Source organism: Prinia subflava, chromosome 4, assembly GCF_021018805.1.
Source record: "Prinia subflava isolate CZ2003 ecotype Zambia chromosome 4, Cam_Psub_1.2, whole genome shotgun sequence".
In the NCBI taxonomy this organism is placed as follows: domain Eukaryota; kingdom Metazoa; phylum Chordata; class Aves; order Passeriformes; family Cisticolidae; genus Prinia; species Prinia subflava.
Window position 1 is genome coordinate 22,917,049 of NC_086250.1, and position 25,913 is coordinate 22,942,961.

Genomic DNA, 25,913 nt, shown 5'->3' on the forward strand with positions numbered 1-25,913 from the left:
GTCACGCAGGGTCGGGGGGAGGGGCAGGGTGGCGGCCCCTGAGCCGGGGGAGCGGCCGCCCCACCCGTCGGGGCGGGCTCGGGCAGGCCAGGTGAGGCGGTCCCGGCCGTGCCTCACCCTCCCGCCGCAGCCTCCTGCTCTCGCTCCCGGCCGGCGCTGCGCTGGGAGTGCCGGAGGCATGGCGGAGTCCCAGGTGCTCCTGCTGGACGAGCTGCACGTCAACGAGAAGGTGACAGAGGCCCAGGCCCGCTTCTACTACAGCGAGGAGCAGCGCCGAGCCCTAGAGGCACTGGTGACCCGCGGCGAGGCCGCGTACCGGGAGGCGCTGAGGAAGGAGCAGCTCCGCGATTTCCTTTCCGGCCGGGAGCTGCAGGACCTGCGGGGCGGCTGGCGGGGCTACGACGACCCCCAGGAGTGTGGCAAGGTAGCGCGGGGGCCCGGCGGCGAGACCCTTTCGCTGGCCTACTGGCCCGAGTGCTCGGACACCGAGGTGCCCCCGCTGGACTTGGGTTGGACCGACAAGACCTTCTACCGTGGCATCAGCCGGGTGTCCCTCTTCACACACCCGCGCAAGGAGGAGAGCGCGCCGCACCTGAAGGAGGTGGTCCGGGAGATGATCCAGCAGGCGCAGAAGGTACGGCCCGGATCTCGAAGGGCCAACCCTGCCCACCCTCACCCGGGTCGAGGGTCTGGCTCGGAGCACGGGGTGGAAGGCGAGCGAGAGCCACCGCGGCTGCGCTAGCTCCCAAGCAGGAGCGAGCAGGCCATGTAATGGTCGTCGTCCACCAGGCAGGGCTTTCTTTGCACCTTGTTGTCAGTCGTGTTATGCTTTGGCAAAGCTGATGTCTGTGATGGGGTTAAACCTCTGCACACCCCCTCCATCTCCCCTCAGTTGGGGTTCTGTACCCGTGGTTCGCGTTGTCCTGTCCCAGCCTCATTCCCGGGTTCAGAGGAAGACAGGTCATGATGCTGTTACAGCCACCCCTACCTGGTGTGTGCAGGTATCCCTAGTTAAAGACAGGGCACCGTGTTTGTTTATGGGATGGTGTTTTTTGGGTTTATTTTTTTGTGGTCTCAACACTGTCCAGCCTGAACTGTAAGTAGCCAAATTGCAGACAATATGCAGCTGCTCCTCCCATTTATCTTTCTCTGGAAATGACTGCTGGTGGTGACAGGACACCTCTGGCAAGGAAGTAAACCAGACATGATGCTACAAGAGCTTGCTCTGAACAGGTGGGGGCTATCACGAGGTTCTTCGTCACCCACCCCGGATGTGGGTGAAGTTCCTGGGGAAGACCACCCAGGAAAAGATCCCCGTCAGAGCTGACACACCCCTTGGGTAAAGGGGAGGACAGTGTAAGAAACTTCATCCCTGCACTTAGTTTTGCAGCCTTCTGGGTTTTCTGCTTTATAATTCAGCAGTCATTTTCTCCACCTATTCCCTTCTGCCAGCACACATTATATGCAGAACTTTTGCAGACTTGTTCAAACCAAATCTGCTGGGAAACAAAGAAAACTTTCCAGGGAGGCATTAATCTGGTGGGTGATCCTCTCATCTTCCTGCTCTCAGAAATCGTGCATACCCTGTAATTCTGTAAAGTGATTGGTGTGATCTGTCACTTAGAAGCTGTAAAATCCTTACACTCTGATGTAGTGCAACTTCACCTCCTCTTTGCTACAAAGGCTTCTCTAGACTGTTCAAGAACTGGGAAATTTTGTTTCTTTCAATAGGTGTGCCTGGCACCTGGAAATAATTGATTCCTTTGTAGATTTTTTTTTTCACTGACTGGATAAACTGCCCTTCCCAGCCCAAAGCTGTTTTCATGTTTAACAGCCATTTGAGTGTTTAATGGTTCTTTTCATAGATAACTATGACTACTGTGTTCGACTGAGCTGGCCCTGGCACAAAAACTCTCCAGGTAGCAGCTTTTTAATCAGCAAATGAGAGTGGGTGTTTATTGGGTTAGTTTGTTTTTGCGAGGGGGTCTAAACAGATACGGGTAATACGTGGCACATGTCTGTGGGTGGCTTATCATCAGTATTTTACAAATACGTGTTAATTAATCTACCTTGCTGCAATGAAATTAGCAAGCATTAGTTTGCCAATCTTAAAATTCTTATGAAGAGCTAGGCACACCTGTGGGCACTATAGATAAGTTTATTACCCATAGGATAGGAAGAGAAATAGGGAAGACTTCTTGCAGGGGTAGACAATCATGCTCTGACTTGCTATGCTTGAGAACGCTCTTAGGTGATCTTGATAGATCACTGACTGTGACAGGGTTTGAGATGACAAACAAAACAGGCATTGCCCCTTGGAAGTTTTGACTGCTGTTCTCATTGGTCCCCAGTCTTGGAAAGAAGTCTGGACTGACCCAGGGCCCCACAGCCTGAAGGGAATCATCTCTTCACATTGCAGAGCCGGTACTGACAATTAATGGTTTATCCAGGAAGGCCTGTAATTTCTGCAGTCCTTACACTCACTGCAAATGGAGGGGATGGAGAGAAAAGAAGTTCGTGCTTCTGCTATGCATTCTTTATGTGGATGTTCTTATTTCAAATGCATATTATTTGGCATCCTTTCTCCTAAATAGCTCATCCATACCACTGTGTGTGAGGGCAGAGGGAGCATAACAGGCCTGAGTTAATGCATGAACTGTTCATGCCTTGAATTTTGATTTGCCTGTATATGGAGTTGTTCAGAAACAAAATGGCACAAGTTCACTGTATTTTAATTTTCAGAGGTTCTGATAATATTCCCTGCATCCTGCTGGGAAGGGAGAACAAAGGCAGGAGCTTCTTTAGGGAGCTCCTGTGAGAGAACTGCATCTCTTCCAAGCATCAGGTGAAGAAAATTCTACTCTGTGATTCAGTATTTAACTCCATTCACACCTGTATATGCCAACCCAGATGGGCTTATTACTGTGATGCCCAGCACTCGAGAAATTGAAATGTAGGCAACTCTATTCCCAGTATACTGTCAGCATGGCAACTCTGACCTGGCACGCTGATGTTATGCTGAGGAACTAGAAAAACAGTTGTTTCCTCCAGCCTTTAAAATGTTGGGAAGAATAACTCAGGCAGAAAAATTAATTGGTATTTCTAATGGTGTAAAAGATACATGTTTTGTCTTTCTCTCCCTTTCTGTAAGATCAGCATTTAAGTTACCCATAACCATCTTGGCTTTGTTGTTACTCATCCTATAAATGTTCAGGGTTGTCTCTCACATCAGTGAAATCTTTTGTTTTTATGTAAAATCTATGCCTGGAAATAAGGATTAGTTTTATAGAAAAACAGTACATGGGGAGAGAGGGAATGATGATTTTACCTCTGAATTTTGAATGCACTCTAGTCCCTTCCTGAGAAATATTAGGTGTTTATGTTTGAGCTCTATAAATCATTCCTTGGGAAGCCAGCCCTGACAGCAGACTTTTCACAGGGATTTGGGGAAGAAAAAAGAAAATAGAATTCTTCTTGTCTACACTATGCATCGTGGCTGAGGATGCAGGCTCTGATTCTTCTGCACATTCATTCTTCCATTAGACACCTTAAGGTTAAGTGTTAAAGTTGTGTTTTCAGTCCTTTTTTTTTCAATCTATTGTCAGTGTTCTTCTTCATTTAAGTGAATTCTTATAGAGACAATGGAAATTTCTCAATACAGAAGAAAAACTAGGTATTTGGCTTTGGCATTCCTCAGGCTGCTAAAATAGGTAATTTTCATCCAGAAGGAGAACTCTCATAGACACTTACTAAGTTCCTTCCAAAGTGCAGCAGCTAACTGTCTTGGTTTGAAAGACAGATATCTGCTAGGAAGGGGGCAGGACCTCTTTAGGGACAGAGAATTCAAATCCCCTCCCTCCAAACTATTCTAATTTAAAAAATTAAAGGAGCTTTCAGACAGAGATATGGGGATAGGAATAACAGTTCTTTACTAGTATATATGACAAAACAACAAACAAACAACAACTACAGGATTAATAATAAACAGAACCAGGAACCTTGAGGGTTTTCTTTCACAAAAAACGCCCGGGGCAGTTTGATCTCGGTGCCCCTGCAGGACTCTGAGAGGCCAAGCTGGGAGGGAGGAAAGTCCCGGGCTGGTGGATGAGATGAGGAGCTCTGTGCTGGCAGCTGGAGCGGCAGGGGTGTCCCGGCAGGGCTGGGCAGTGCAGGGCTACAGAGCAGCAGGGGAACCCCAAAGCTCCGAAGAAGCAGCGGCGGTGGGGGGAGGCTGAAGAAAGCGAGCTCAGGATTCCCGGGTACAGGAGCAGATGACTGTAGATTTCCCAGGACGAGACAGAGGCAGAGTGATGGGTGCAAACTCTTCTTGCAATGGGGGGCAGCTTGACCGTCTTCTCCAAGGCTGAGAGCAAGCAAGAGTGAGTTCCTCTCCCCCAGATCTGTCTTTTTGCCTTTCCCAAACCTCATCATCTCTCCCCTCTGAGGGACACTCCCAGGGACTCAAAAACAATAGGTGTAGCCTTGTGCTGCCATGTCCCTCAAGTACTCCCTTTTGTTCTGACTAAGTAGTCATCAAGGCCTCTTGGAAACTTATGGGAAAAAAATTCTGTAAGTGAAAAAAAACCCAATCTAACTCCCAACACTAACCCAGAAAATTACAATTATTGGTAGTGTTGGGGCATGTACATCCCTGTACTTTTGTCTCCCTATAGGCTTCTCTTTCATTATCTGGTATCAGTCCTCTCCTTTGTTTTCCACCAATGGGATGGGCCTTCCCTTCAGTTCCTAATATTTATTAGGTTATCTGTCTACCATCTTCTTGTTTCCAGATTATTGCAGTGGTCATGGATGTATTTACAGACCGGGACATCTTCCGCGATATTGTTGATGCAGCATATAAGCGCTGGATCCCAGTCTATATAATCCTAGATGAGGAGGGTGTGAAGCTTTTCCTGGAAATGTGCAGATGCCTTGACCTCAGTGACTTGCAGATCAGGGTAAGATATTCAGTACTGAACATTATCTCCTGCAGGTCAGTGGCCTTTTGCAGTTGTAATGAATCTTGGAACTTGCTTGGACCGGCAAACACATCTCTTCCTCCCTACAAATCACACCACAGCACTTAGAGAGGATTGATGGAACACAGAAGCATAACAGAGTGGCTTGATAATACAGAAGGAAAGAAAAAGGAAAGATTTGGAATTTTTTGCCTTTCACCCAAGAGAGAGATCTGTGTAGTTTCTTGGCTCTTGTGACCTAAAAATTCCAGTCTGGAGAGAAAATTATCAGAAAATTCCTACAGATTTTCTATGTGAGGATTCAAACTAGAGTCCCAAGTAGCTCTTTGAGTTGTCTGCATGGATCCCTCTTACAAGACCCATATACTCTGTGAAATCAAGACTTTCCTATCCAGGAGTGATCCAGGAGTGAATGAGTTTGTAGTCCTCCTCCGCAGGAGAATTTAAGGGATTGAGAGACACAGCTGCTGCCCAGTCCCATACTAGAGTGCCTTCATACAGTGCATACAGCACAGCACAGTAGTCAGTCTAGCTTGGTTGGCAGAAGCAGCCTCAGAGAGATCTCACTCTGTTGTAGTGTAAATTTTGGGGGGGATCCCAGGGAGGGTTCCCCGGGAGCCCCCCGGGCTCTGGGGTCCTGAGTGTTCGCGTGTTGGCAGGCAAAGAGACTTCAGACGGCTGCTGAGGTGCTGATGAGATAAGGGTTTATTCAAAGTCGCACTCCAGGCAGGGAGCATGGTCCTGCGGGAGAGGGGGAAGGGAAGGGGGGAGAGGGAAGGGGAGCGTCCGGAGACCTCCAGGGGGAAGAAGGGCAAAGAGGCCGAGCCTTCTGCCTTTGCATTCTTAACACCGAGGTTCAAGGGGCGCAGTAACATTCTCCAGCCAATGAAGTTACAGATACACCATACTGCAGGGAAGGTACAGACTTGGGATAAACCATACATTTTCCAGGGGTGAACCAGAGCAAACCATTTCCATAAAATGCAATTCCACATCACTCCATTACATACAGACTGAAATCCTTTGTTAGTATTGTGTTTCTTCCTTTTTCGCCATCTTTTTTAGTCACTGCTACTACAGACTTGTTCTGAATACTGGAAAAAGTTGCTAGGTTGGAAACAACCAGACTCACTCCTCTGTGATCCAACTGTTCTGAGCAGTGGTGGGGGAAAAAGTGCTTTTTGCCTGGAGGAAGGGTGAATTTTCCATAAACACTCAAGTAACAGTTAAAAAATCCCAAAACACAACCAAAACTCAAAAAGCTCTGAAGATTATAGAGTCTCATATTAATCATTATAGGAGAACCATCTTAAATTTGGATGAAAATTACATGCACGTAACTGAACAGTGCTCCTGTGAACTACCTCTCTGCTCTCTGTTTTATCAAAAAAGACATCCAGCTGAGAAGTTTTCTCATCTTTCTCCAAAACAGTGGTGGAAGTTCCTTCCCTCTGGTATCTTTGAAACCAAGACACAGACCTCGTTACAACAGACATGTTTTAAGTGCCAGTGGAATTGTGTGTCCTAAGCTCATGTCTCTTTGGTACATAGGTACATAGCTGTGAAATCACAACAGTAGTTGCATTTGCTCTGGTACCAGTTTCCCAGTACAGGAATGATATCTTCACTACTACAATATTTTAACTCCTGGACAGAGTGAATGAAAATTATGTCCTGGCATTTTAGAAAGAGTTGTATTGCTATTGGAGAGGTGAGTTCCTTTCAGTCAGTCTTTTCTGTCTCTAAACAGTAAGCGGTCCCTTTCTGCTCTTATCCTTCTCCACAGGTATCTACACAGACTTGACACTCCTAAACCGGTGATCACAGTGATGTGCTACACCAGTGCCTAGGTCCTGCAGCAGTCTAGTTCTGTGGCTCTCTCCAAGGAGGTGCAGTTTGAACTGATGCAATCAAAAGAATGAGAAAACTTTTCTTTTTCCCTTCTGTGATTCTCTTCTTTCATGGCAGCCCATGCTATGTTTTTCTTTAGATTTCTTCAGCTGAAAATAGTAAAAGCTGAGTTGAAGGAAGTCCACTGAGAAGAAATTTTTAACATCTTTTGACCTAGTTGTTCACTGTTCTGCAGAGCCTCAACCCACAGATTGCTGTCCTTCAAATTTTTCCTCTCTTCTCCCAGGTATCTCATACTGGATCTTAAATTCCCCTGAAGATTGTTATTTTTCTTTTCTGGTATGGCTTACATTTTTTTGTTAGTCTTGCTAAGGTCAATGCAGTTAACTCCCATATATGCTTCTATGGAATGACAAGGTCTATTCTTCATAGAATGGGGAAACAAGGCATTTGCCTCTCAAGGAAGATGTTCTCTTTGTGTCTCACCCACAGCTGCCTTGGATGTTCCTATGCTGCTGCTTGGATCAGTGTAACAGAAACCATCATGCAGAGTTTTCCCTGGCAACAGGTTTTGGATACCCAAGGAAACTCCAACAAGGTTAAGGTTTCCCATTTCCCCTTGAGGACTCCCCCCAGCCCTTCCTCTTTGATGTAACATGATGTAACAACAAGGGTTGAAGATCCAGCTTTAAAGCAAGAAAGCAAGCTGGGCCTGCAGTCTTGTTTAGGCAGAATCATTTTGTCCCGCATTGTTTGATCACAGAGGATATTGAAATTGCTGAGTAAACTCATCCACGCATTTCTTATCTACCAGTCTCCTCCTGATATCTGCTTTGATGTCTCAGTTTCTTCTACAGATTTTTAGCAACAGGGAAAATGTTATCTCCTTTTTGAACTACCCTTTTGCTTTATTCTATTTTCACCAATTTTCACCAGACATAGTTTTCCAGCAAAGGAATTGCATACTCTCCTTTCCTGCCCTTCTCCCACCTTTCCTTTGGAATGCTTGTGCAAGGTACAGAGGATGGCTTTTTTCTCAGGAAGTTGCAGCCACATGAGATATAACTCTAAGGTTTAGAGACAAGTTCTGATCCCAGGGGGAGACAGATGATGCACTACCATGAACTGCAGGGTCACAATGTTTATTCTGTCTTTTATCACCACCAGATACTCATTTTCTTCTGTATTTGCTGCCCTTTTGGTACCATTGCTCTGTTCATCCAATGCAAAGTGAATATTTCAACAGTCCTAATACAGGGAGATTTCCTGTTAACACTGGGCTTTTCCCTTTGTCTATGTACACTGATGGACATTTTCACAGAATTCCTCTCTATTGTATTATTTTTGTAGAGATAGCAAAGTATCATGATCTGCTGACTATCTTATGTGAGTGAAACTGCTGTAGGAAGATAGTACCTCACCCTACAAATAGTAAAAGTTCTTAACCAACTCCAAGCATGAAATGAGAAAAACCTCAATTTTTGTTTGAAGGCCAGAGTTCACGAGAAATGTATTTAAATTCAATCACCTGAATGTTCATGGGTTATTCATAAAAGCATGTCTTGTGTGTGTGTCATAGGGCTTCCTGTGCCTACAGGACATGGTTTGTCAGATTTCTGTTAAGTTTGACACAAGAGTGTTCTTTGGAGATCACAGTGAATCAGAGTTCTCACAAACACAAAATTCATAGCCCCTCAGAAATTTGTCTTTTCAGGACCTGAGGGTGAATGTTCTCACCAGTTTTTAGGTGTTTTTGGTCCTCATGTTTTTGTTAACTCTGACCACAGTAACAGACACTCTTGCCCAAAGACAGAAAATTCTCCTAGAGTTCCAAGCAAGCCTAGGGAATGACTTATTTGCAGGAAGTTCACCTTCACATTAATTTTTACATTCATTTTCCCAATACGTAAGATGTTTCTCCTTTCACTTCAGAAAGTCTCGAAGCTTCTGCCTAAGAATCTTTTGGAATTTCACTTCAGTATTTTATGTTTTTCATCATTAATTCCTACCTGAGATGAGGGAGGAGCAGAATGTGATGTGAAGCAGTGGTGTTGGTTTTTTTAATGGTCTGCTAGAGAATTCTTGTAGACTACTTGTGACCTTCTGAGAATGGGAGGTTGCAAGGCTCTCTTTTTGTAAAGACACAAATAGATAATACTCAGTAATGATCTTGGCAGGCCATATCCCAGCTAGCTGCATTCCATCCTGTTCTACCTGAATATTGCAAGTTACACTATTTTGTCAATAACCATGCCTTTTCCAAAACTGTCCGGGGCAAACAGAGGATTTCCCAGTTTTGAGAGGGAAGGTACACATGGGATTCTCCAGTGGAAGCAGTTACAGCACCTCCCTTTAGGGTCTGTCTTGTGTATCCTCCCTACTCAGCCCCAGTTTGTAAGCACTGCAGCCTAGGTCTGTCACGTCAGTCACAGCATTACTGACTTTCTAAACTGGGTATAATTTAGCTTTCTGTGGATTCAGAGTTAGGTTTAAAAGTGTCACAAGGAAGCAAGGAAGACCAATTCCTTACTATTTGTATTAGGATGCTCTGTCAGGCTTGACTGTTATCAGTCATATTAAGTTGTAGCCAAGGAGATGTTAGTCACTGCTTGTGATGAGGAGTGGTGCAAGTCTGTGGAAAGGAAATAGGGAATTTTAATGCAGACTGCATCTCCCATAAGCTAGAATATGACAAAGCAAACCTTAAGCAGGCTTCTGCAACAACACGGATCAAGAGGTGTCACTTCTATCTGGTGAGCTCACTGGTCCTCTACTCAAAATATTTGTTACTACTATAACTCTAGTGCCCTCTGAAAATGCCTGCAATCTCACCTCATTTATATTTGTCTTTTCTCTTTTGTTATTGTGCAGTCTTCAGTACATTAATCCAGTCTGGGTCTTCCTCTGTGCAGCTTGACTTAGCAGTCTACAAATGCTCCAAGATCCTTCAAGGCAGAAAATTTTATACAAATAACCTGTTAAGTGACTCGATGTTTATATGACTTTGTGCTTGTGTTTTGCATTTCAAGATGTATTAATGCATTCATGTACCTACTTTATTCAAAGAGGTTTATGATCTCAGCTGTTCAGTTCAATTCCCTCTGCACCTTTCTAAGTGTTACATACAGCTCAGTTACTGCAGAAATTGAAGTGTGCTTTCTTTCCAACAAAAGAAGGTGATAGAACATACAAACACAATAAGATCCACAGTTTCTGCTCACACAGGCTAATGCTTCTTGATTCACAGGAGTACATCTCAATCAGAGCTGTTGACTGACTTCTTGTCTTGTGCAGTCAGCACATCATGATTTGGAAATTCTCACATCCAACATTCATCAGCAAGGAAAAAAAGTTATAAGGTGATAAGCCAGCCAAATTCAAATGTTATTTTAACTACTGGGAAGGGCACCCTTTCTCCTATGCTCTACCCAACCTGCCTTCAGCATCCTACACATGAGTCACTGCTAAGCCTTGGGCAAGGCAATTAATCTTTTTCTGTCTTAGGCTCCTCATCTTTAAAACAGGGTAATAATATTTTCAACAGTATTGGGAGTATTAATTAGCTAATGCCCACACAGAACTCCAGACAGATCAAGCAACAGCTGAATGCAAAACAGCATTATCAGTTACTCTTAGTCAGAATTTGTATTTCCACTGCTGTATCCTAGTGGGGGAAATAGGAACGGATTCAAAAGGTAGGAGTCATATTCAGAAAAACAGCTTTTGAAAGAAATCTGCATTCTTATAATCACTTATTCCTGCATGTTGATTTCTATAGCCTATCAATATTTAAGCTGTTAGTGAGGTTTATAGTAATAGGGCTTAGTTCTTTGTGGGATCTGAGGCCGTGCTAGCATTAGCCAAATCCTCCTGATTCTTCTGCTCTGCAGATGGGGAAAAGTTAAACAATAGTGAATTTCCCTGTCAATTGAACATCACAGAGAATAGTATCAGAACTGCAATTAAGCCTGAGACTATCTGACTCCTTGACTATCTGACTCAATTTATGACTCCAGTTCACACTGCCTTTTAGCTTTTCATTCTTAAGGAATCCTTACATAAAAAGATGGTGGAATGAAGAAAATGGTCTAGATTTGTGTGTTGGAGTGACAAGATAATTTGCTCCAAACTTACACTGACAGTCGGTGTTTTTGGGTTTGGGAGGAGGAGAGGGGGAATGTTTCATGTCAGACACTTTGTGAGTTCAGCCTTGTACAGCCAGGACCCATGAGCAAAGTAACACTCAGTCCAATGTGCAACTATATCGTTAGAGTATGTACAGGCACATATCTATTGTTGAAAATCATGTAATCTTAACTCTGGTTTTTCTGTGTCTGGTAGTGCTTTGTTTTATTACTTGTAGTTTTGCTGACCAAAGGGTGTGAGATGTGAGGTTTGGGGAGAGGTATTCTTTTTCTAACTACTTCCATTCATTTTATGAAAAGATACTCCTTCCTCATCTTCAGAAATTCTGATCATCTTTGCTGATCTATTCAGGACATTAGTAGAGACACTTATCTGACAGCATTGTGTTGCCAGTGGCTCAAATGAATAGCTGAAGACAGTAGGCAGGGTTTTGATGATGCTGACCCCTTGGACAGCTATAAACTGATGGAGAGGAGTGACCTGTGTAGACAGGCGGTGACAACAGGACTTCCAGCACTATGTTTTCCTTTTGCAGCCCTTCTGGTGACTGATACAAAATGAGCTGTAGTCCCAGATATAGTGAGATAATGTGAGTGACATCTTAAGATTTGGACCTGGCAATTATCTAATTTTCTGTCCTGTTTATTGTTACATTTTGTCTTTTCACCTCCCTGTTAGAATATCCGCATACGCTCTGTGACAGGAGTTGGGTTCTACATGCCATCAGGGAAGATCAGAGGCACACTGGCATCCCGATTCCTGATGGTAGATGGTGAAAAGGTGGCCACTGGATCATACAGGTGGGTTACTCTTGCTTCAGCTGTTAAGGCACTTATTTAAGGAATAGACTTTGCTTGAGACTCTTCTTCACATGTCATCCCCCTTCTGTCCCAGCTTCTGTAATCTGTGTGGCATCTTTAGAAACTGGAGTGGGACAACAGAGAAGGTAGCATAGAGCCCTTCTCAGAGAATGGGACACTCATGCTGACAGACCATTTCAGAGGGCTAGAGACAGTTTCACACTGCATCAGGAAAGGGGTCTGCAAGGACTCCACAAGTACAAGTCCCTGTACTCAGTTCTCTTCAGTGAGGTTTTCAGTCTGGAGACTCCCCCCTATTGATGCAGTACTGCTTTTTTAAAAGGGTAACTCTCCTTCAGAGTTTCAGGGCCTTTTCTCCCAGATTTGGTCTACACATCTGAAGAACAATAATGTTGTGTCATGTATCTATTGGGGCCCATCTGGGCAAGGATATAAGGGCAAATGTTACAATGCTACATATTCCCCTGTAGTGTCTTAGGTTTTGTTGGGTGGGCTGGGTCAATTATGCACCCCAAAATCTAATATTGGTTCTGTTTCCTCCTCTTAGCTTCACATGGACTTCATCCCACATTGATAGAAACATCCTGCTAGTCTTGACAGGACAGCACGTGGAGATGTTTGACATTGAGTTTCGCGAGCTCTATGCCATCTCAGAGGAAGTTAATTTATACAAGGAACTGGGTATTGCTAACCCATTCCTCCTTGGAATTGGGAAGCCAGGCCTTCATTCCTCCACTGTGTCTCGGAAGTTCATTAACCCAAAGTATGGTTTAGTAGCAGGGGCAACCCGTGGTGATATGATGCTCTGGGCTTCATGGCACAGGCAAGGCAATCAGGGAAACAGGGAAAAGGAGGAAACAAGTGAGTCAAAGAAACGGTTAAATCAGTTCCTGAATGACTTAGTCACATTGGAGCAAGTGTTCCCAGAAATAGATCCACCTCTGGAAAACTTGAACAAGCTGAATCGGAGCCCCCAGAAACTGTTGTCTAGGCTCCACATGGACCTGAAAAATAAATCCAAATCCAGAGAGTCTATTTGTGACATAAAGAAAGATGCACAGACCAATGCAAAGCAAGGAAAACGGTTTGCCAGTGGGCTTTTCAGTCGCAAAGCCAAGCGGTCTCCAGGCTCAAGCGTTGAGGCCAATTCTTTTGTGAGTGAAGGACATTCAGGAGAAGACCTTGGGAACATGAAACTGGAATATGAGAGGCTCAGCATTGGCCATGCAAGTGTTCGGAGCACTGGAGGCAACTCAGGTAAAACCTTTTACCAGCATACTCTGCTTTCTGTGTCCCTTGTTCTGAGCCTGGCTGATTGATGCAAGCATACCCACTACAGGCACTTGTGCGCAGACCCTCCTATTTCCTCTGAATCAAAATGAGTGAGATCAAAAGGTAGAAGTTGTATTAAAAGATACAGGCAATTTAAGTTGAAAGCATTTTAATGGAAGCCTTACTGTAAAGCTGGTACTTCTCATGTGGATGTTTCTTGTACTTTTGCACTACAAAGGGAGAGAAAGGTGAACATTGCCATGTGTAAAACAGTGCTCAGTTCATGAAGTGCATTTCCCTAATAAACAGCAGCACTGTGTTTTCTGTTGTAATGGTCAGCAGGCCACAGACAGATTTTCAGTGTAATCCCTCCTTTCCTCAGAGTTTAGGTGGGTGTATTTACTGCAACAAATTCCTGGTGGAGAAGAGAGGAAAATGTGTTTAAGTTGAGGTGAGGGGACAAGGAGTGGAGGAAAGGGTACAAGTCTTTTTAATTTGCTCCTTTACTACCTTCTGAAATGGGGGAGAATGTCATGAAAATAGAAGCTACAAAGAAGTAGATCACTAAATTTCAACTTTTCTTTCTTTGCTAATGCATGACTGATGTTTTCACTAAGTCCTTCCAAGGATTCAATCAGTTGAAGACACAAATGATAAAGATTTCTAATAGATTATGGGTTCATAGCTACCTCCCAAACATTTTACATGTTTTATGAGATTGAGGTAAATCTTTGAACTATTCAGCCTGGTTATCTTCCTCTCAGTGAGCTGTGTTGGCTGTCAATACATCCTGCACTATAAGGAAAACAAACTAATTGCAAGGAGAAAATGTTGTCTCCGCTTATCTGGTCAGAGACCATTCTGTGCTCTGATGAATGGAAAATGCAGATGTAGAGAGACTGAATTCTTTTGCAGCTATCATGATGTGAAATGGGAAGACATTTTCTTGAGACCAAGAAGAAAAGCAGGATATTGGGACAGTCAACAACAGTGATTAATTAGGTTCCTGGAAATATTTCTGGCTAAATGAAGATCAGACTCAAAAAATGCCAAATGAACACAAGAGGAACTGTAAGAAGACATGGTTAATTTCTTTGAGACTGTAGTAGATCCATTTTAGAATCTGCATTTGGTGTTTGGGGAGGCAGAAGTAAACCCTGGTCTAAATAGGTCCTCTCTCCAAGTATGTCTTAAGCACAGACATTATGTGCTGGTGGGCCCCATTCCTTAAAGCCAGGAAAAGCAAGATCAGTGAGGACCTGTGGGGAGATGTATGGGCATCTCCACTCGCAGGAATGGACTCAAGTGCTTGCACTACCCTCTAGTGACAGAAGGAGAGGATTGTGCCATCTCTGATTCATCAGGACTTTGCAGTATCAGAGATTGCCACTGTCACCCATTTTTAAAGCAGCCAGCCTGGCATTCCCACAATGTCTTGATGAAATCAGGCCCAGCTTAAGGCATGAAAGGTTGATGTCTTTGGTTGGACAGTGGGGCATTGCACCCTGCTGGGGCATTGCACCATCCAGACAACAGGGATGTCTCTGCTCCTCCTAACACAGTGGATCTGTGCCAGAGAATCTGATGCTTGGTCTAGATTGTTTCCACAAAGACATTACCTTGCCATTATGTTCAGGTTTTATTTATTGCCACTGTTACTTCCTGCAGACTGCCAACTTTTTCAATAAGGAGGAAAGGAGGATTGAGAACAGGTCCAGGGAAGGCGCTGAGGTCCAGCACACCAGTCTTCCTCTTGTGCTTTTTCTGACCTGATAAATCTTTCCAGTGAATCCTTGCTAGTATTTTTGGTTTATGCAAATTGAGAATGCCTGTTCATGGTGACAGTGGGAGACTCCACAGCTTTTGAAGTATGGCGTAAGTAGATTTTGGCCATCTGGTGTCATCAAAGGGTGGAGGAAGATCATGGATTGTGTGTCGCTTTTGAATTAAATCACTGTTCTTGAAAGAAAACTTCTCTAGTCTAATAGTCCCAAAGTGGCATGTGAACAGAGATGGTAGAGGGCATAGTAGACAGATGGAGACTCATGAGGAACAGAAAAGAATTTAATAAAAAATTCTTGAACACGGCCATGGAATAGAGTTCCAGCCTCAGTATAAAGATAGGAGGCACTTTGTTCTTGGATAACTTTAGGGCTGACTTAGTTTTAAAAGTTTAAGTAGTCTTTGAGCAAAGCTGGTAAAAACTGGTGCTGTGATACTCTGGGTGACAGAAGGGAGGTAAGTGGAAATGATGGAGAAGGTACTTGGTATGTAGGCAGGTTAGGATGCAATTATGCAGAGCTTCACAGTTTGAAATAGCTGCCCTTACCTTTTGTAAAGATTAAACAGCACACTTAAGCCCTATGGGCCTCCCTGCGCACACATCCTCCAAAGTCACTATTCTCTAGCACCATGGAGATACATCCCACCTTGCAAATGCATGGAGAGACCAGATCCACAACTGAGTAGTTGAAAGACATTATTCAAGCAGGCTAAAAGTCAGATTTTGTCTTGTAGGAGCAAATGGTGATGAAGAGAATCTGAACTGGGAAGGGAAATGATGAAAGTGTGTGCTGTGGTGGAGTCTGAAAATCTGATGCAGTATTTACAGGCTAGAAAAGGATACCTACGAGTCAGAATTGGGAGTCTGAGTCAGAATTGGGAATCTTGAAAATACAAGGGCTACAGATAGTAAGCAATGTCCCAAACTAAGTATCCGAATTAACATACTCAGGTGTAGTCCTAGCACACAGTATGGAAGATGTACATTGTCTTACAAGGCTTTCTCAAACCATATCATCAAATTAACAGAACCCTTGAATTTTGCTGTTGCCCGCTGAGGAGCACAAGGGCAGCTCTGAACCTGACCAGAATCTTGTTCATTTTAAGCTGGTGCTGTGCAGACTGTGATCAGCAAAGACAATGACTTCTGTGTGCAGTTTCTGGGAAACACTACAAAAGTCTGAAAGCTGTGTGCCTTCAGGAGGTGCAGACTTTTTGGTTAGTGCTCACCCTTGGAAGAAGCAAAGTGGGCTTGTTCAGAAGGGTTTGCGATCCTAAGTTGCTCCATACATCGACTTCATTCCTTGTGAGCAGTGGTTGCAGAATACATACACTTAGTAGAAGGATTTTGTGATTCAGTTTTGTGTGCGTCTTGCAACAAGAAATGGGATTTACACTGGGCACTGCAATGGCATCGAAATAGCTGCTTAGTTATCATCAGCATTTTTCAGCCAAAGTGAGATCATGGAAGGATGGTAACTGCAATTTTCAGCCTCTTTTCTAAAGAGAAAGAGGAAAATATTGTTGGGTACATACAAAGAGGGTGTTTGCTCTAACTGTGGTGGGATATGTAGAAAAAGGTCAGAAGAGGAGTAGAAAGTGACAAGAATAAAAGAGCTGGGAGTTGAAATTAAGCAGAGAAGCACAGACATATTTCCAAATAAACACGAGGGTCTTGCATGTGATACAGACAGGGAAGGAAAGAGGGGTAGGGAGGAGACAGGAGTGATGGTAATACTAACATGCAGGATGTGTCAGAGGGGGACAAGTAGAATGAAATGCCACAGAGAGATGTAGGGAGGATGCAGTAGCACACAGAGCAGCCACAGAAGTGAGGGCAGGTTGCAGTGCGACCTCCCAAGAGAACATCAAGAAGATGCAATGTGGAAGGAAGTGGAGAGAAGGAGGGGGAGAAAATAGAGTTTTTCTCTTTCCCATCACCTACAGGTAAGGGCAGCATTGGTCAAATACCTACAAGCAAGAGAGTGACATTAAAAATTACTCACTTGAAGCCCAATTCAGAGGCAGTGCTTGGGTTGAATGCTCCCTAAACTTATAAAATCTGAGACTTCTCAGTTGCATGTCACCACGACCTGTGGCAGTTTTTCCTCTTTGTTTTCACTCTGAACTGACATCTGGTCCCAAGTGCTTGGGAGATGCACATGTACCTTCGTTCTGTACAAATACATGGGCGGGGTCTGCCCATGTTCAGAGTGATTCCAGGCCATGTGGCCCCTCTCAGTCCCTGCTGCCCTGGGCTAGAGTCATGCAAGCTTTGCTGACCTTGGAGCACAGATAAGCTCCCTTACTTGCAAAAGCTTCTGAACGCACTTTTGTACAGTGCTTGAAACAGATATGCTGGGGCATCCGGATCAACATCTGGCTGTAATGATGGAGACCAGATAGAAATGCAAGCATTGAAAGGTACAGATACTGGGAGCAGAAGAAATTCATAGAGTAAGCAGTGAAAAAACCTAGGATTATAAAAAATGGAGGCAGCATACTCTGCCACTTTAGTGAGAAACCTTGAGGCCCTGGGATTTGTCTTGCAAAGGCAGTGGTGGAAACACTGGCACTAGAGATGTTTGAAACAAAACATGAATAAAACCTCTACTGAGAATGTGTGTGGGTATCAAATGGATGAGATGACCTTGGGTTTTTGGTTGGTTTTTTTTCCAGTAACTCACTCTTTGGAAAATCTCCCACTCAAGACATAACCAGACTATTTTTCAGGACCTGATGATCCCACTGAAGCTGGACTGGGTACAAGCCAAAGCCTGGAAATACTTCTCCAGTGGTTTTCTCTACAATGAACTTTGTATTTGTTCTTATTTTAATGTTTCTTTATTTCACTGCAGTAGAAAAAAAAGCCGTGAGAGAGTGCAGAATAATGTAGGTCTAACAAGGTGTGTAGTAAAAAATGAGAGTGAAGCATGAGTCCAAACTTTATCCAGGTCTTATTTACTTAACATTTACATTACTTTTCATTCCAGGTAACCTGAATCCAAACTCCACTATGAGCGATAAAAACAAGCAATCTACCTGTGTGTTATCTTGATTGGGAAGGATTGTCTGGAGAACTAAAGACTGAATCACAAGCTGGAACAGTAACTTCTTGATTGATTTTGAACCTACAGCCATATCCTCATGCAGTGACCTGTTAAGCCACTGTGGGGTGGATCCTGGATGCATCTGGCACCCCCAGCTAAAGCATATTTACTGGGTGATGAATAGGCTTTGGATAATCGGTCCCTTAAATGAGGGTTAGTGTTGCCATGAATTTTCCTGGTTTGCTGAGCGTTCATATTAAAGGAGAAATGTGCAGTTTCTCACGCTGGTGAATTGTAAACACAGGACCATGTTTTGTAAATATTGGCAATGTTATGAATTCTTTCTCCAAGAGAAGGGGAGGTTGAATGACAGCCTCCTGGACCAATGTGACAGGAGAGGTGGCGATACCCTTCTCCAATCCATGGTCACCTTGCCACAGATATATAATGGAAAAATAAACTAAGGGCAGGTCTTCTGCCCTGCTGCTGTTGTTGCACCCAGATCTGTGTCCCCAGTCTGTTTTTCCTGGTTGGGCCTCCACGGTGATAGGTTAGTGATGAATGTCTATGTGCACACATAGTTTGTATATAAAAACAACTGTGATGACTAGTGTCAGAGCTTGTCTGTGCCCAGAGAAATGCAAGAGATTTTCTGATTTACTTGTGCTGCTACTTCAGTCTGTCAACTACAGACTTGGAATCACTGTTGCATTGTTTACTGCACTGCAAAAATATATTGATCTGACTGGCTGTAAGGCTGAATCCAATTGAAGTGGCAAATTTTGGGTGAAATAAGGATGTTTACAGACAGTGGAGCAACCCTTTGTCCACAAGGAGTCTTCCTGTAGATTCCTGTTGTCACTTGCCCACACAGAAATGAGTGGTTTGGGAGAAGGGCTTAGCTAACAGTGGCCAACAGAGCAGTATCAGACTGTTCCACGTCAAAAATGTAGCAGTCGAACAAAGTGATTTAGCAAGAATGTGGTAAAGAAAAAAAATGGAATATAGAGCAATGTTTAACATACACTTGAGACTGGGTCAGTGTGGAACCGACACACAGAATAACAAGGTGGAGGCAAGAGGTCTGCAGTGCAGAGCTGCTCCCCAAAAAGAGGGCGAGCCTGTTTATTTCTTCCATTTTTATACATTTGTGGGTCTGGTTGTGCATTGGCTTCTGGAGTTACTACCCCTTCACCCCACCAGCCAGACCAACTGTCAACTGACATTATCTTCAGGCTAGAAATATGTAAACAAAAGACAGTGAACAAAAACAAGAAGGTTTGTTTATGTTCCAAGGCATGAGAACCTGAAAAAACTGCTCCTAATATTGTGCAGAAACTAAAGAACTGAATCCATCTTATGTACAATGCAGAAGGCTTAGAAAAACTCAGAAAAACCAGGGCAACAGGTCAGGAGAAACGGCTGATGAGAGGCCTGGGCAGGATCTGGTAGCAGTAATACGGACTTCAGTGGCTGTTACGAAATCCTTGTTGTCACTAATTCAGCAATACTTTTACCATTCATGGAAACTGAATTATTAAGGAGCACATCTTTGAGGGTTGAAAGAGGAAGTAGAGGAGGCATGCAAGCTTTTTAAAATGTGCTTTTTTTCCCCTTAAGTTAACCTTTCCAAAATCTAAATCATGCTAAAATTGAGAGCTTTGATCCATAAGCAGGATTGTGTGCAATCAGACCATCTGATCTGCCGTTCTGCTTCTGAGAATAGCCTGAAACAGGTGATCACAGAAGCATGAAATACAAGGCTTGTATATACAAAGGTGTTTCTCTGACACCATTCCAGCAGTCTATGGACTTTCTTATCTTTCTGGCAGTTTCTTCTGGACCTGACCTTAATGAAGGCATTTGGTCCCTTTCCAAAAATCCTTTTTTACTTTTGAAAAAAGTAAAAAAGGATCTACCTCAAAAATGTTCTGTGGTAACAAACCCTAAACTCATTGCATGGTACAAAAAAGAACTGTTGTTAGGCTGTTTAAATGGTTTCCTTGATGATTTCCTCATAGCTACTATGGGATCTGACTGGTACTTCTGTTCTCTTGTTCACTATCCACTTTCCAGTTCTACTCACTAACAGTGGATAAACTTTGTGGATAAAGATTGTTTTTGTCTCTACAGTGGGCAGACTTACATTTCACTCTTCTTACCTGCCATTTAAATTACATGCCCTGTTGTCATAAGTAAATCCACTTGCGACACCTGAAAACTAACGTGCCTACTTGCCAAAGAAAAATTTAAACATCAAAAAACAACAGGTTTAGTTTTCTTGCTTTTTGTTGAGAGGAACCATCTGGTTTTTTAGCTACACAACAAATTCATAGTGAAGGCAATTGATGCACTCCCAACACAGAAGCAGCTGATCCAAAGACCCTTTCAGGTGCAGCAGAGGTTGTTACACACAAACAGCTGTCTGTAGTTGATGATAAAATGCAATTGATTGATTCACTGATTGATTAATCAAGCCTTTCCTTGAAGTACATTTAACTTGAACGGCAAGCAGATCCATTTTACTCTATTTACCCTGCATCTTGAGATGCTAAAATACAAAAGGTATTGTACCCTCTGTTAAACATACTCCTCCTCACTCCATGGGTTAAATGCTTGCTACTCTATATAATATTCTATACAGCCTTCTGGGAATAAGCTGTAGTTTTACAGCTGGGTTTGTCAGCTCACATTATGAGGAGTGTTTCATGAAATTGTTCCTGGTTATGGCAAAAAAAAAAAAGTGTTGGAAATGACACCACCACTAGGATGTAGAAGTGACTTGATAGCTAAGTTATCCTGTTGGCTTCATGTGTGTAGTTTATATGCCCAAAGCTACTCACTGTATTTGCAGGATTGTCAAAAGTGGTTTGATTTTGCCATATTTTGTTTACTCTCCAGACACTGGGAGACTTTTTTTTCTCTCTTTGTATTTATTTCACTTTGTTAACAAAGATCACATTAAAATTTATTAGGCTGATGTTGTTCCACGTTTTGTTCTGATAACAACAGTGTCATCTGGTGCTTCCTTGTCCTCCCAAGATTTAATTTTTTTTTTAATTGTGCAATAGGTTAATTAACTAATTAGCACCATGTTGATATATATGGTCAGATTTTCCAGGAAGTCCTTTATCTCCTTGTTGCTTCACCTTGAGTAAATACAAATACTCCAAGAGGCTGGTTTCACTTGCCCTTCCTTTCCTTCTGCATTTATACATAAATGCACTTTACTTTCTCTTTTCTGTGGTGGATGTCAGAGCTCTTTTCTTTACCTGTGAACTAACAGGATATCCCTCCCAGAGAAAGTCTTTCATCTGCTTGTCTTCTTTGTTGCCATACCAGTTCCTGAAAGGTAATGTTCACTTGCTTTCAAATTCTTTCCATGCAAGTCAGTCTCATGCCTTGACTCCAGGGGCTAGTAGAATTTCTTAGGCTTATCACAAACTGCTTAATTACTTAATTTGAGAGAACAGACTTGCTTTTTTGTATGATAAAAACTTGCTTTTAAACTCAGCATTACTCTGAGGATGCACACAGCCTTGTTGATCCAGAGTGGAGGTTTCAGGCTCTGGTGGAACTAGTTTCTCCCTGAAGATAAAATCTGTTGAAGCTGGTGTATTTAGCTGCTCCTATGCCAATAGAAGTGAGTCTGCGTGAGGTGACCACATTTATTTTGACTAGTTTTTGCTAATTGTGGTTCTTGATGAGTGCTAGAAACCTGGGGCTGTGACCTGTAAAATGACCCTCTTTTCCTCTCCAGATAAAATGTGGTGATGGTGCTGGAGGTCACAGAGGCAAAGAGCAGTGCTTAGTAATTTTGTTGGAAGTCTGCCAGCAGAGGTTGAAAGTACAGCAGTCTTCAAATAAGCTGTCATTTGGTGCTTGCCCAAGATGACTCCTCTGGTAATCAAGTCGCCAACATCCCAAGGGGGTGGGAAAGATGGGAATTGTTGTTCTGTTGAGAGCCAGATTAGCTCTCTTTGGCATCTGTATCCTGACCCTGTACAATCCCAAGAGGACACCTGTCCTCTGGATCTCTTTCCCTCTTTGGCTGGTCTGTGTGGAACACTTTGGGGCTTACAGCTGTGGTCCTAGTTTTGGACGAAGTAACAAAGCTGGAGCTCATGGCTCTCTCTTTCTGGCCTGCAATGGTGAATGGTTCAGAAAGAGCCACTTGGCTGAATGTGTGCCTTCTGTGTTTCTTTTGGTATGCGTTTGTATATTTAATGTATATGTGTCCAGTTAATTATATGGGAGACCTTTTCTAAGTCAAACAAATAAACTCTTCACTGTGTTACATTTAGATACTGTGTTCATGGTATCATTTGTAATTTCTCTGCTACAGGGGTTTGGGGGCATTTTTCTTGTTTATTCATCAAGAATGTGTATTGTACTGTCTGGATTAGAGACACCTGGTTTCTGTGTAACTGGTGACATTCTTTGGTCAATGGTATTTGGGAAAAGAAATGTGGGCAGCTAAATTCCCCACAAGTACAGTGTTTTGTGGCTTTGAGTACCTTAAGAGAGATTAATTCATTCCTGCTTTCTAGCTGCTGGAGTAGGCTGCAGCAGATGTCCACTTTAGTTGTTTGGGATTTTTTGTCTTTTTAATTTTTTTTATTACTTTGCAGCTGAAATGTATCTTGCTGCAGCTATAAATGCATCTGACAAAGTGCCACCTCCATTTTCCTTTCCATCTTTCTTGTATAATTTGTACCCATCACCAATGACATTTAATCTATGAAACTGAGTCCCCCTGTTACATTTCAGTTTTACCTGGTACAATGTAATCCTTGACATTTAAGTAGCTCACAAGCTCTTGTTTCCTATGCTCCCTTTGTTTGCATGTACAAAAGTCTGTTTTAAAATTCCTATTATTTCAGAATAAATCCAGTCTATTTTACTTTTGGGCATTAGAGTACATAAAAAAAGTATTTGCAGTAAACAAAATCTTCGTCTTTCAGTGTTTTAAATCCATGTAGCAATTGCATTTGTATTGTTTAAGAGGAGTCTGTCTAATCCAAGCTTGTTTCACAGGGTACCTCAGGGCTCTGTGGATCCTGAGCTTCTTTCTTTTTAGCAATAGCACCACCATGACTTTCTGCCTTTTCTTTTTCTGTTTTAGGGAAGTTCTCATTGAAAGAAAGATAAGATTGTCCTTCCCCTCATTTTTCTGCAACTTTAATATTACACTCTTGTTTCTTGACACTTTTGTCTGTGCTCTTGCAAAATCAGGGAGCAGTCCAGGATTGAATGACCTCTTTGTGTCTCTAGAACTTATGTCCCCTGTCCTTACCCTGCTGAAGAAATGCAAAATTGGAAATCTTTGTTAATAAGCAAAGCTTAGGAAAAGCAGAGTCAGTGACTGTAGGAACCATCTTGGAAGAGAAACCTGTGTATGTAGATGAAATGGTAAAGCCTTTATGCCTGTAGCAAGGCTGGCACAGGTTTACCTAAGTCTTTGCACAACACATATTTCTCATCTTTCTCACAAGTCTGGGCATGTGTACTTGGGGAGTTCAGTTACAGAAAACCACAGCATGACATACAGCACTCAGCACCCCAATGTGGGCAAATTTGCAGTGCTTTTCAGCAAGATAAGGAAGAAAGAGAGTAGGTGGAAGTCTCTGCACAAGAACTTAGGGGTACAGTAGATGCTGTATCCTAAACTCATCACATAATGTGTTAATGTCTTGAGTTTTGTAGATGTTTCTAATTCTACTCCTTTCTCCCTTTCCAGCCTATCTGTCAGCAGTGTCAACTTCTGCCTTTCATCTGACTTGTCAGGTTTTATTTTCTTTTTTTAAAACATTAGAAATGTCATTGGTAGGAGAACTCTGGGCATATAACAGCCCTCCTGCCTGCCTTGGGTAGAAAGCAGCAACTTGTAGATTACAGAGAGTGCTGAAAGCAATGATTTTGTAAACACTGGGCAATTTTTTAATAGAGGCTGAAATTTCACTGGATGTGTGAAATTGCACATAACCAGGAAAACACAACCAAAAGAATTTGTGCAGAAAGCATAGAGGCAAAATACAACATTTGCATAATGAGAATTGTGGCTATTACAGAGAGCTTGAAACCTAGAACATAAAAAATGAGAGCTGATTTCAATGCATTTACATCAGGTAGCACAGGGAAGGATCAGGGAGGTCAGGTTAAGGGTATTTCCATTTGTGAGTATTGACTCTATTCAGAGGGGCCTTTGTCTTTTTACTTCATTTAAAGCAAAAGAGCTTCTGAGTTGCAAATTTCCAGTGTGTAAGAAAGAGAAGTGTGTTGCAGCAGTGGGCTGTGGACTGACCAGCATTTTGTATGGGCTTGGGGATGGATTTGGTACATGCCTGCTGTGTGTTGAATGAACACCCATGTTTCTTTAGCTATTTGATTTCCCAGACTGGAGTGGCTTTTCAAGCAAGGATATTGGCCTCTGCAATCAGACCAACAGCCAATTGATTGCAGGATGCACCACTAATATCAAGATGCTACTGTGATACTTTTGATAAAAAGTGCCCAGAGCAGCACTCACAGCCCAAAGGATAAGACATATGAGCTAAATGTACGTGAGAACATGGAGTAACAAAGGAGTAGGAACACATCTGTGAGATCTGGCTGCTGTAACACACTGGATTATGTTTCTCCTCAGCTGGCTACAGACTCATGGCAGCATGGAGAATGGGGAAAATAGACACAGGAGAGCAAGCTTCTTATTCCAGAGCTGGATCCTACACCAAGCATTAGAAACAAAGGCTGTGTCTTTCATACCATCAACGTATGTGGAATAGGAATGTCAGTTGTCTATGATAGCAGAGTTGCAGCAGCACAAGTCTGGGGTTTCACACACTTGGTATTGCGAGGAATATAAATGTCCTAGCTGAGAGTTTATAGAGGTAGACCCTTGTGTCTGAGGTTCCCCCTAGGATGCAAGAAAAGGTAAGTGCTGCTGCTTGATTATAAAGGGCAGAACCCTATTTGCCCCTACTTTCATTGTTTGGTGGATGTTGTGGTTAAGAAACAACACAGCAGGGGCTATTTTATTGTTGATATGCTCTGGCTTTTTTGAAACTTCACTACTAGAGGAAAGGATAAGGAACTTCCAGATACCTGGGATGAAACCTTTTTTGGAGGGTGTGCTTCCACAAAGAAAGATTATTTAAAAGAAGAAGGTAGTTCCCTGAGAATCTACAATATATATATATTTGGTAAAACTGTGTGAAATCTTAACATGTAGGTGCTAGACAACCTTGGGAAAAGGGCACTTACTTCAGGTGTTTGAAAAGAAACGCTGTTTAAACTTTGAAGGAATTATTGGTTTTATTGTTGCAATATTTATGATCCTCTCTTTAAGTGTCATGCAGCCATTTCCTTAGTTATCCTTAATCTCCAACCAGAAAATCTTTCCCTTGGCTGACAGCCCCTTGTGCTGAGCACTAGCACTATGGAAACAGACAACAGCAAATCAAAACAAAGCATGATCATCTATAGCTGCCTTGCTAAATGCACAACACATCTGCAGAAGGATCAATTGCTCTGATTTAGCGTGGCCAGTAGTGATATTTTGCCACTGAAAGGAAGAAAAATGTCTCTGTTTAGTGTCCTGAGGTATAACAGCAATAATGATAGACATTAGAAATGGGAAAGATCACTAGGTCATCTAGTCCATTGCCTCAGTACAATGCAAGGCAATATAACATTTTAAGGACTTGGTAAATTATGCTACCACTTGTTTGATGTTCTCCTTCAAAGTCTAACAAATCTCATAGGAAGGAAATTAAAAAAAGACTTTTTGAAGAGCTACAGTAGGCAGATTCTGATGGGCATTGCACTGAAATAATGACCTGTCTCCTAGTTTATCAAAGCACTTGCCATTGCCCTTTTACAATAAGGACACTGTAATATATTCACTTCCTTTGTTCTGTATTTATGACTGCAGCATTTCAACAAATCCAGATTTTCTGGAAGGAAAAGTTGGGACAATTCACCAATTTCTTCACCAGTTTTAAAGATGTTGA

General features: G+C 42.8%; 1 protein-coding gene across 2 annotated transcripts; it reads left to right on the forward strand.

Annotated features, from left to right (window-relative positions):
* The first annotated feature begins 61 nt into the window (after positions 1-61).
* On the forward strand, positions 62-22,204 carry FAM83F (family with sequence similarity 83 member F). Of its 2 annotated transcripts, XM_063395960.1 has the most exons (5): positions 62-634; positions 4,791-4,958; positions 11,655-11,776; positions 12,345-13,054; positions 17,845-22,204. In XM_063395960.1, exons 1-5 carry the CDS (start codon positions 179-181, stop codon positions 17,907-17,909), a joined length of 1,521 nt encoding a protein of 506 aa, XP_063252030.1. In that variant the 5' UTR covers positions 62-178; the 3' UTR covers positions 17,910-22,204. The 2 variants fall into 2 exon arrangements, with proteins under 2 accessions (XP_063252030.1, XP_063252029.1); XM_063395959.1 differs by lacking the exon at positions 4,791-4,958 and having other exon boundaries at positions 71-634.
* The last annotated feature ends 3,709 nt before the right edge of the window (positions 22,205-25,913 follow it).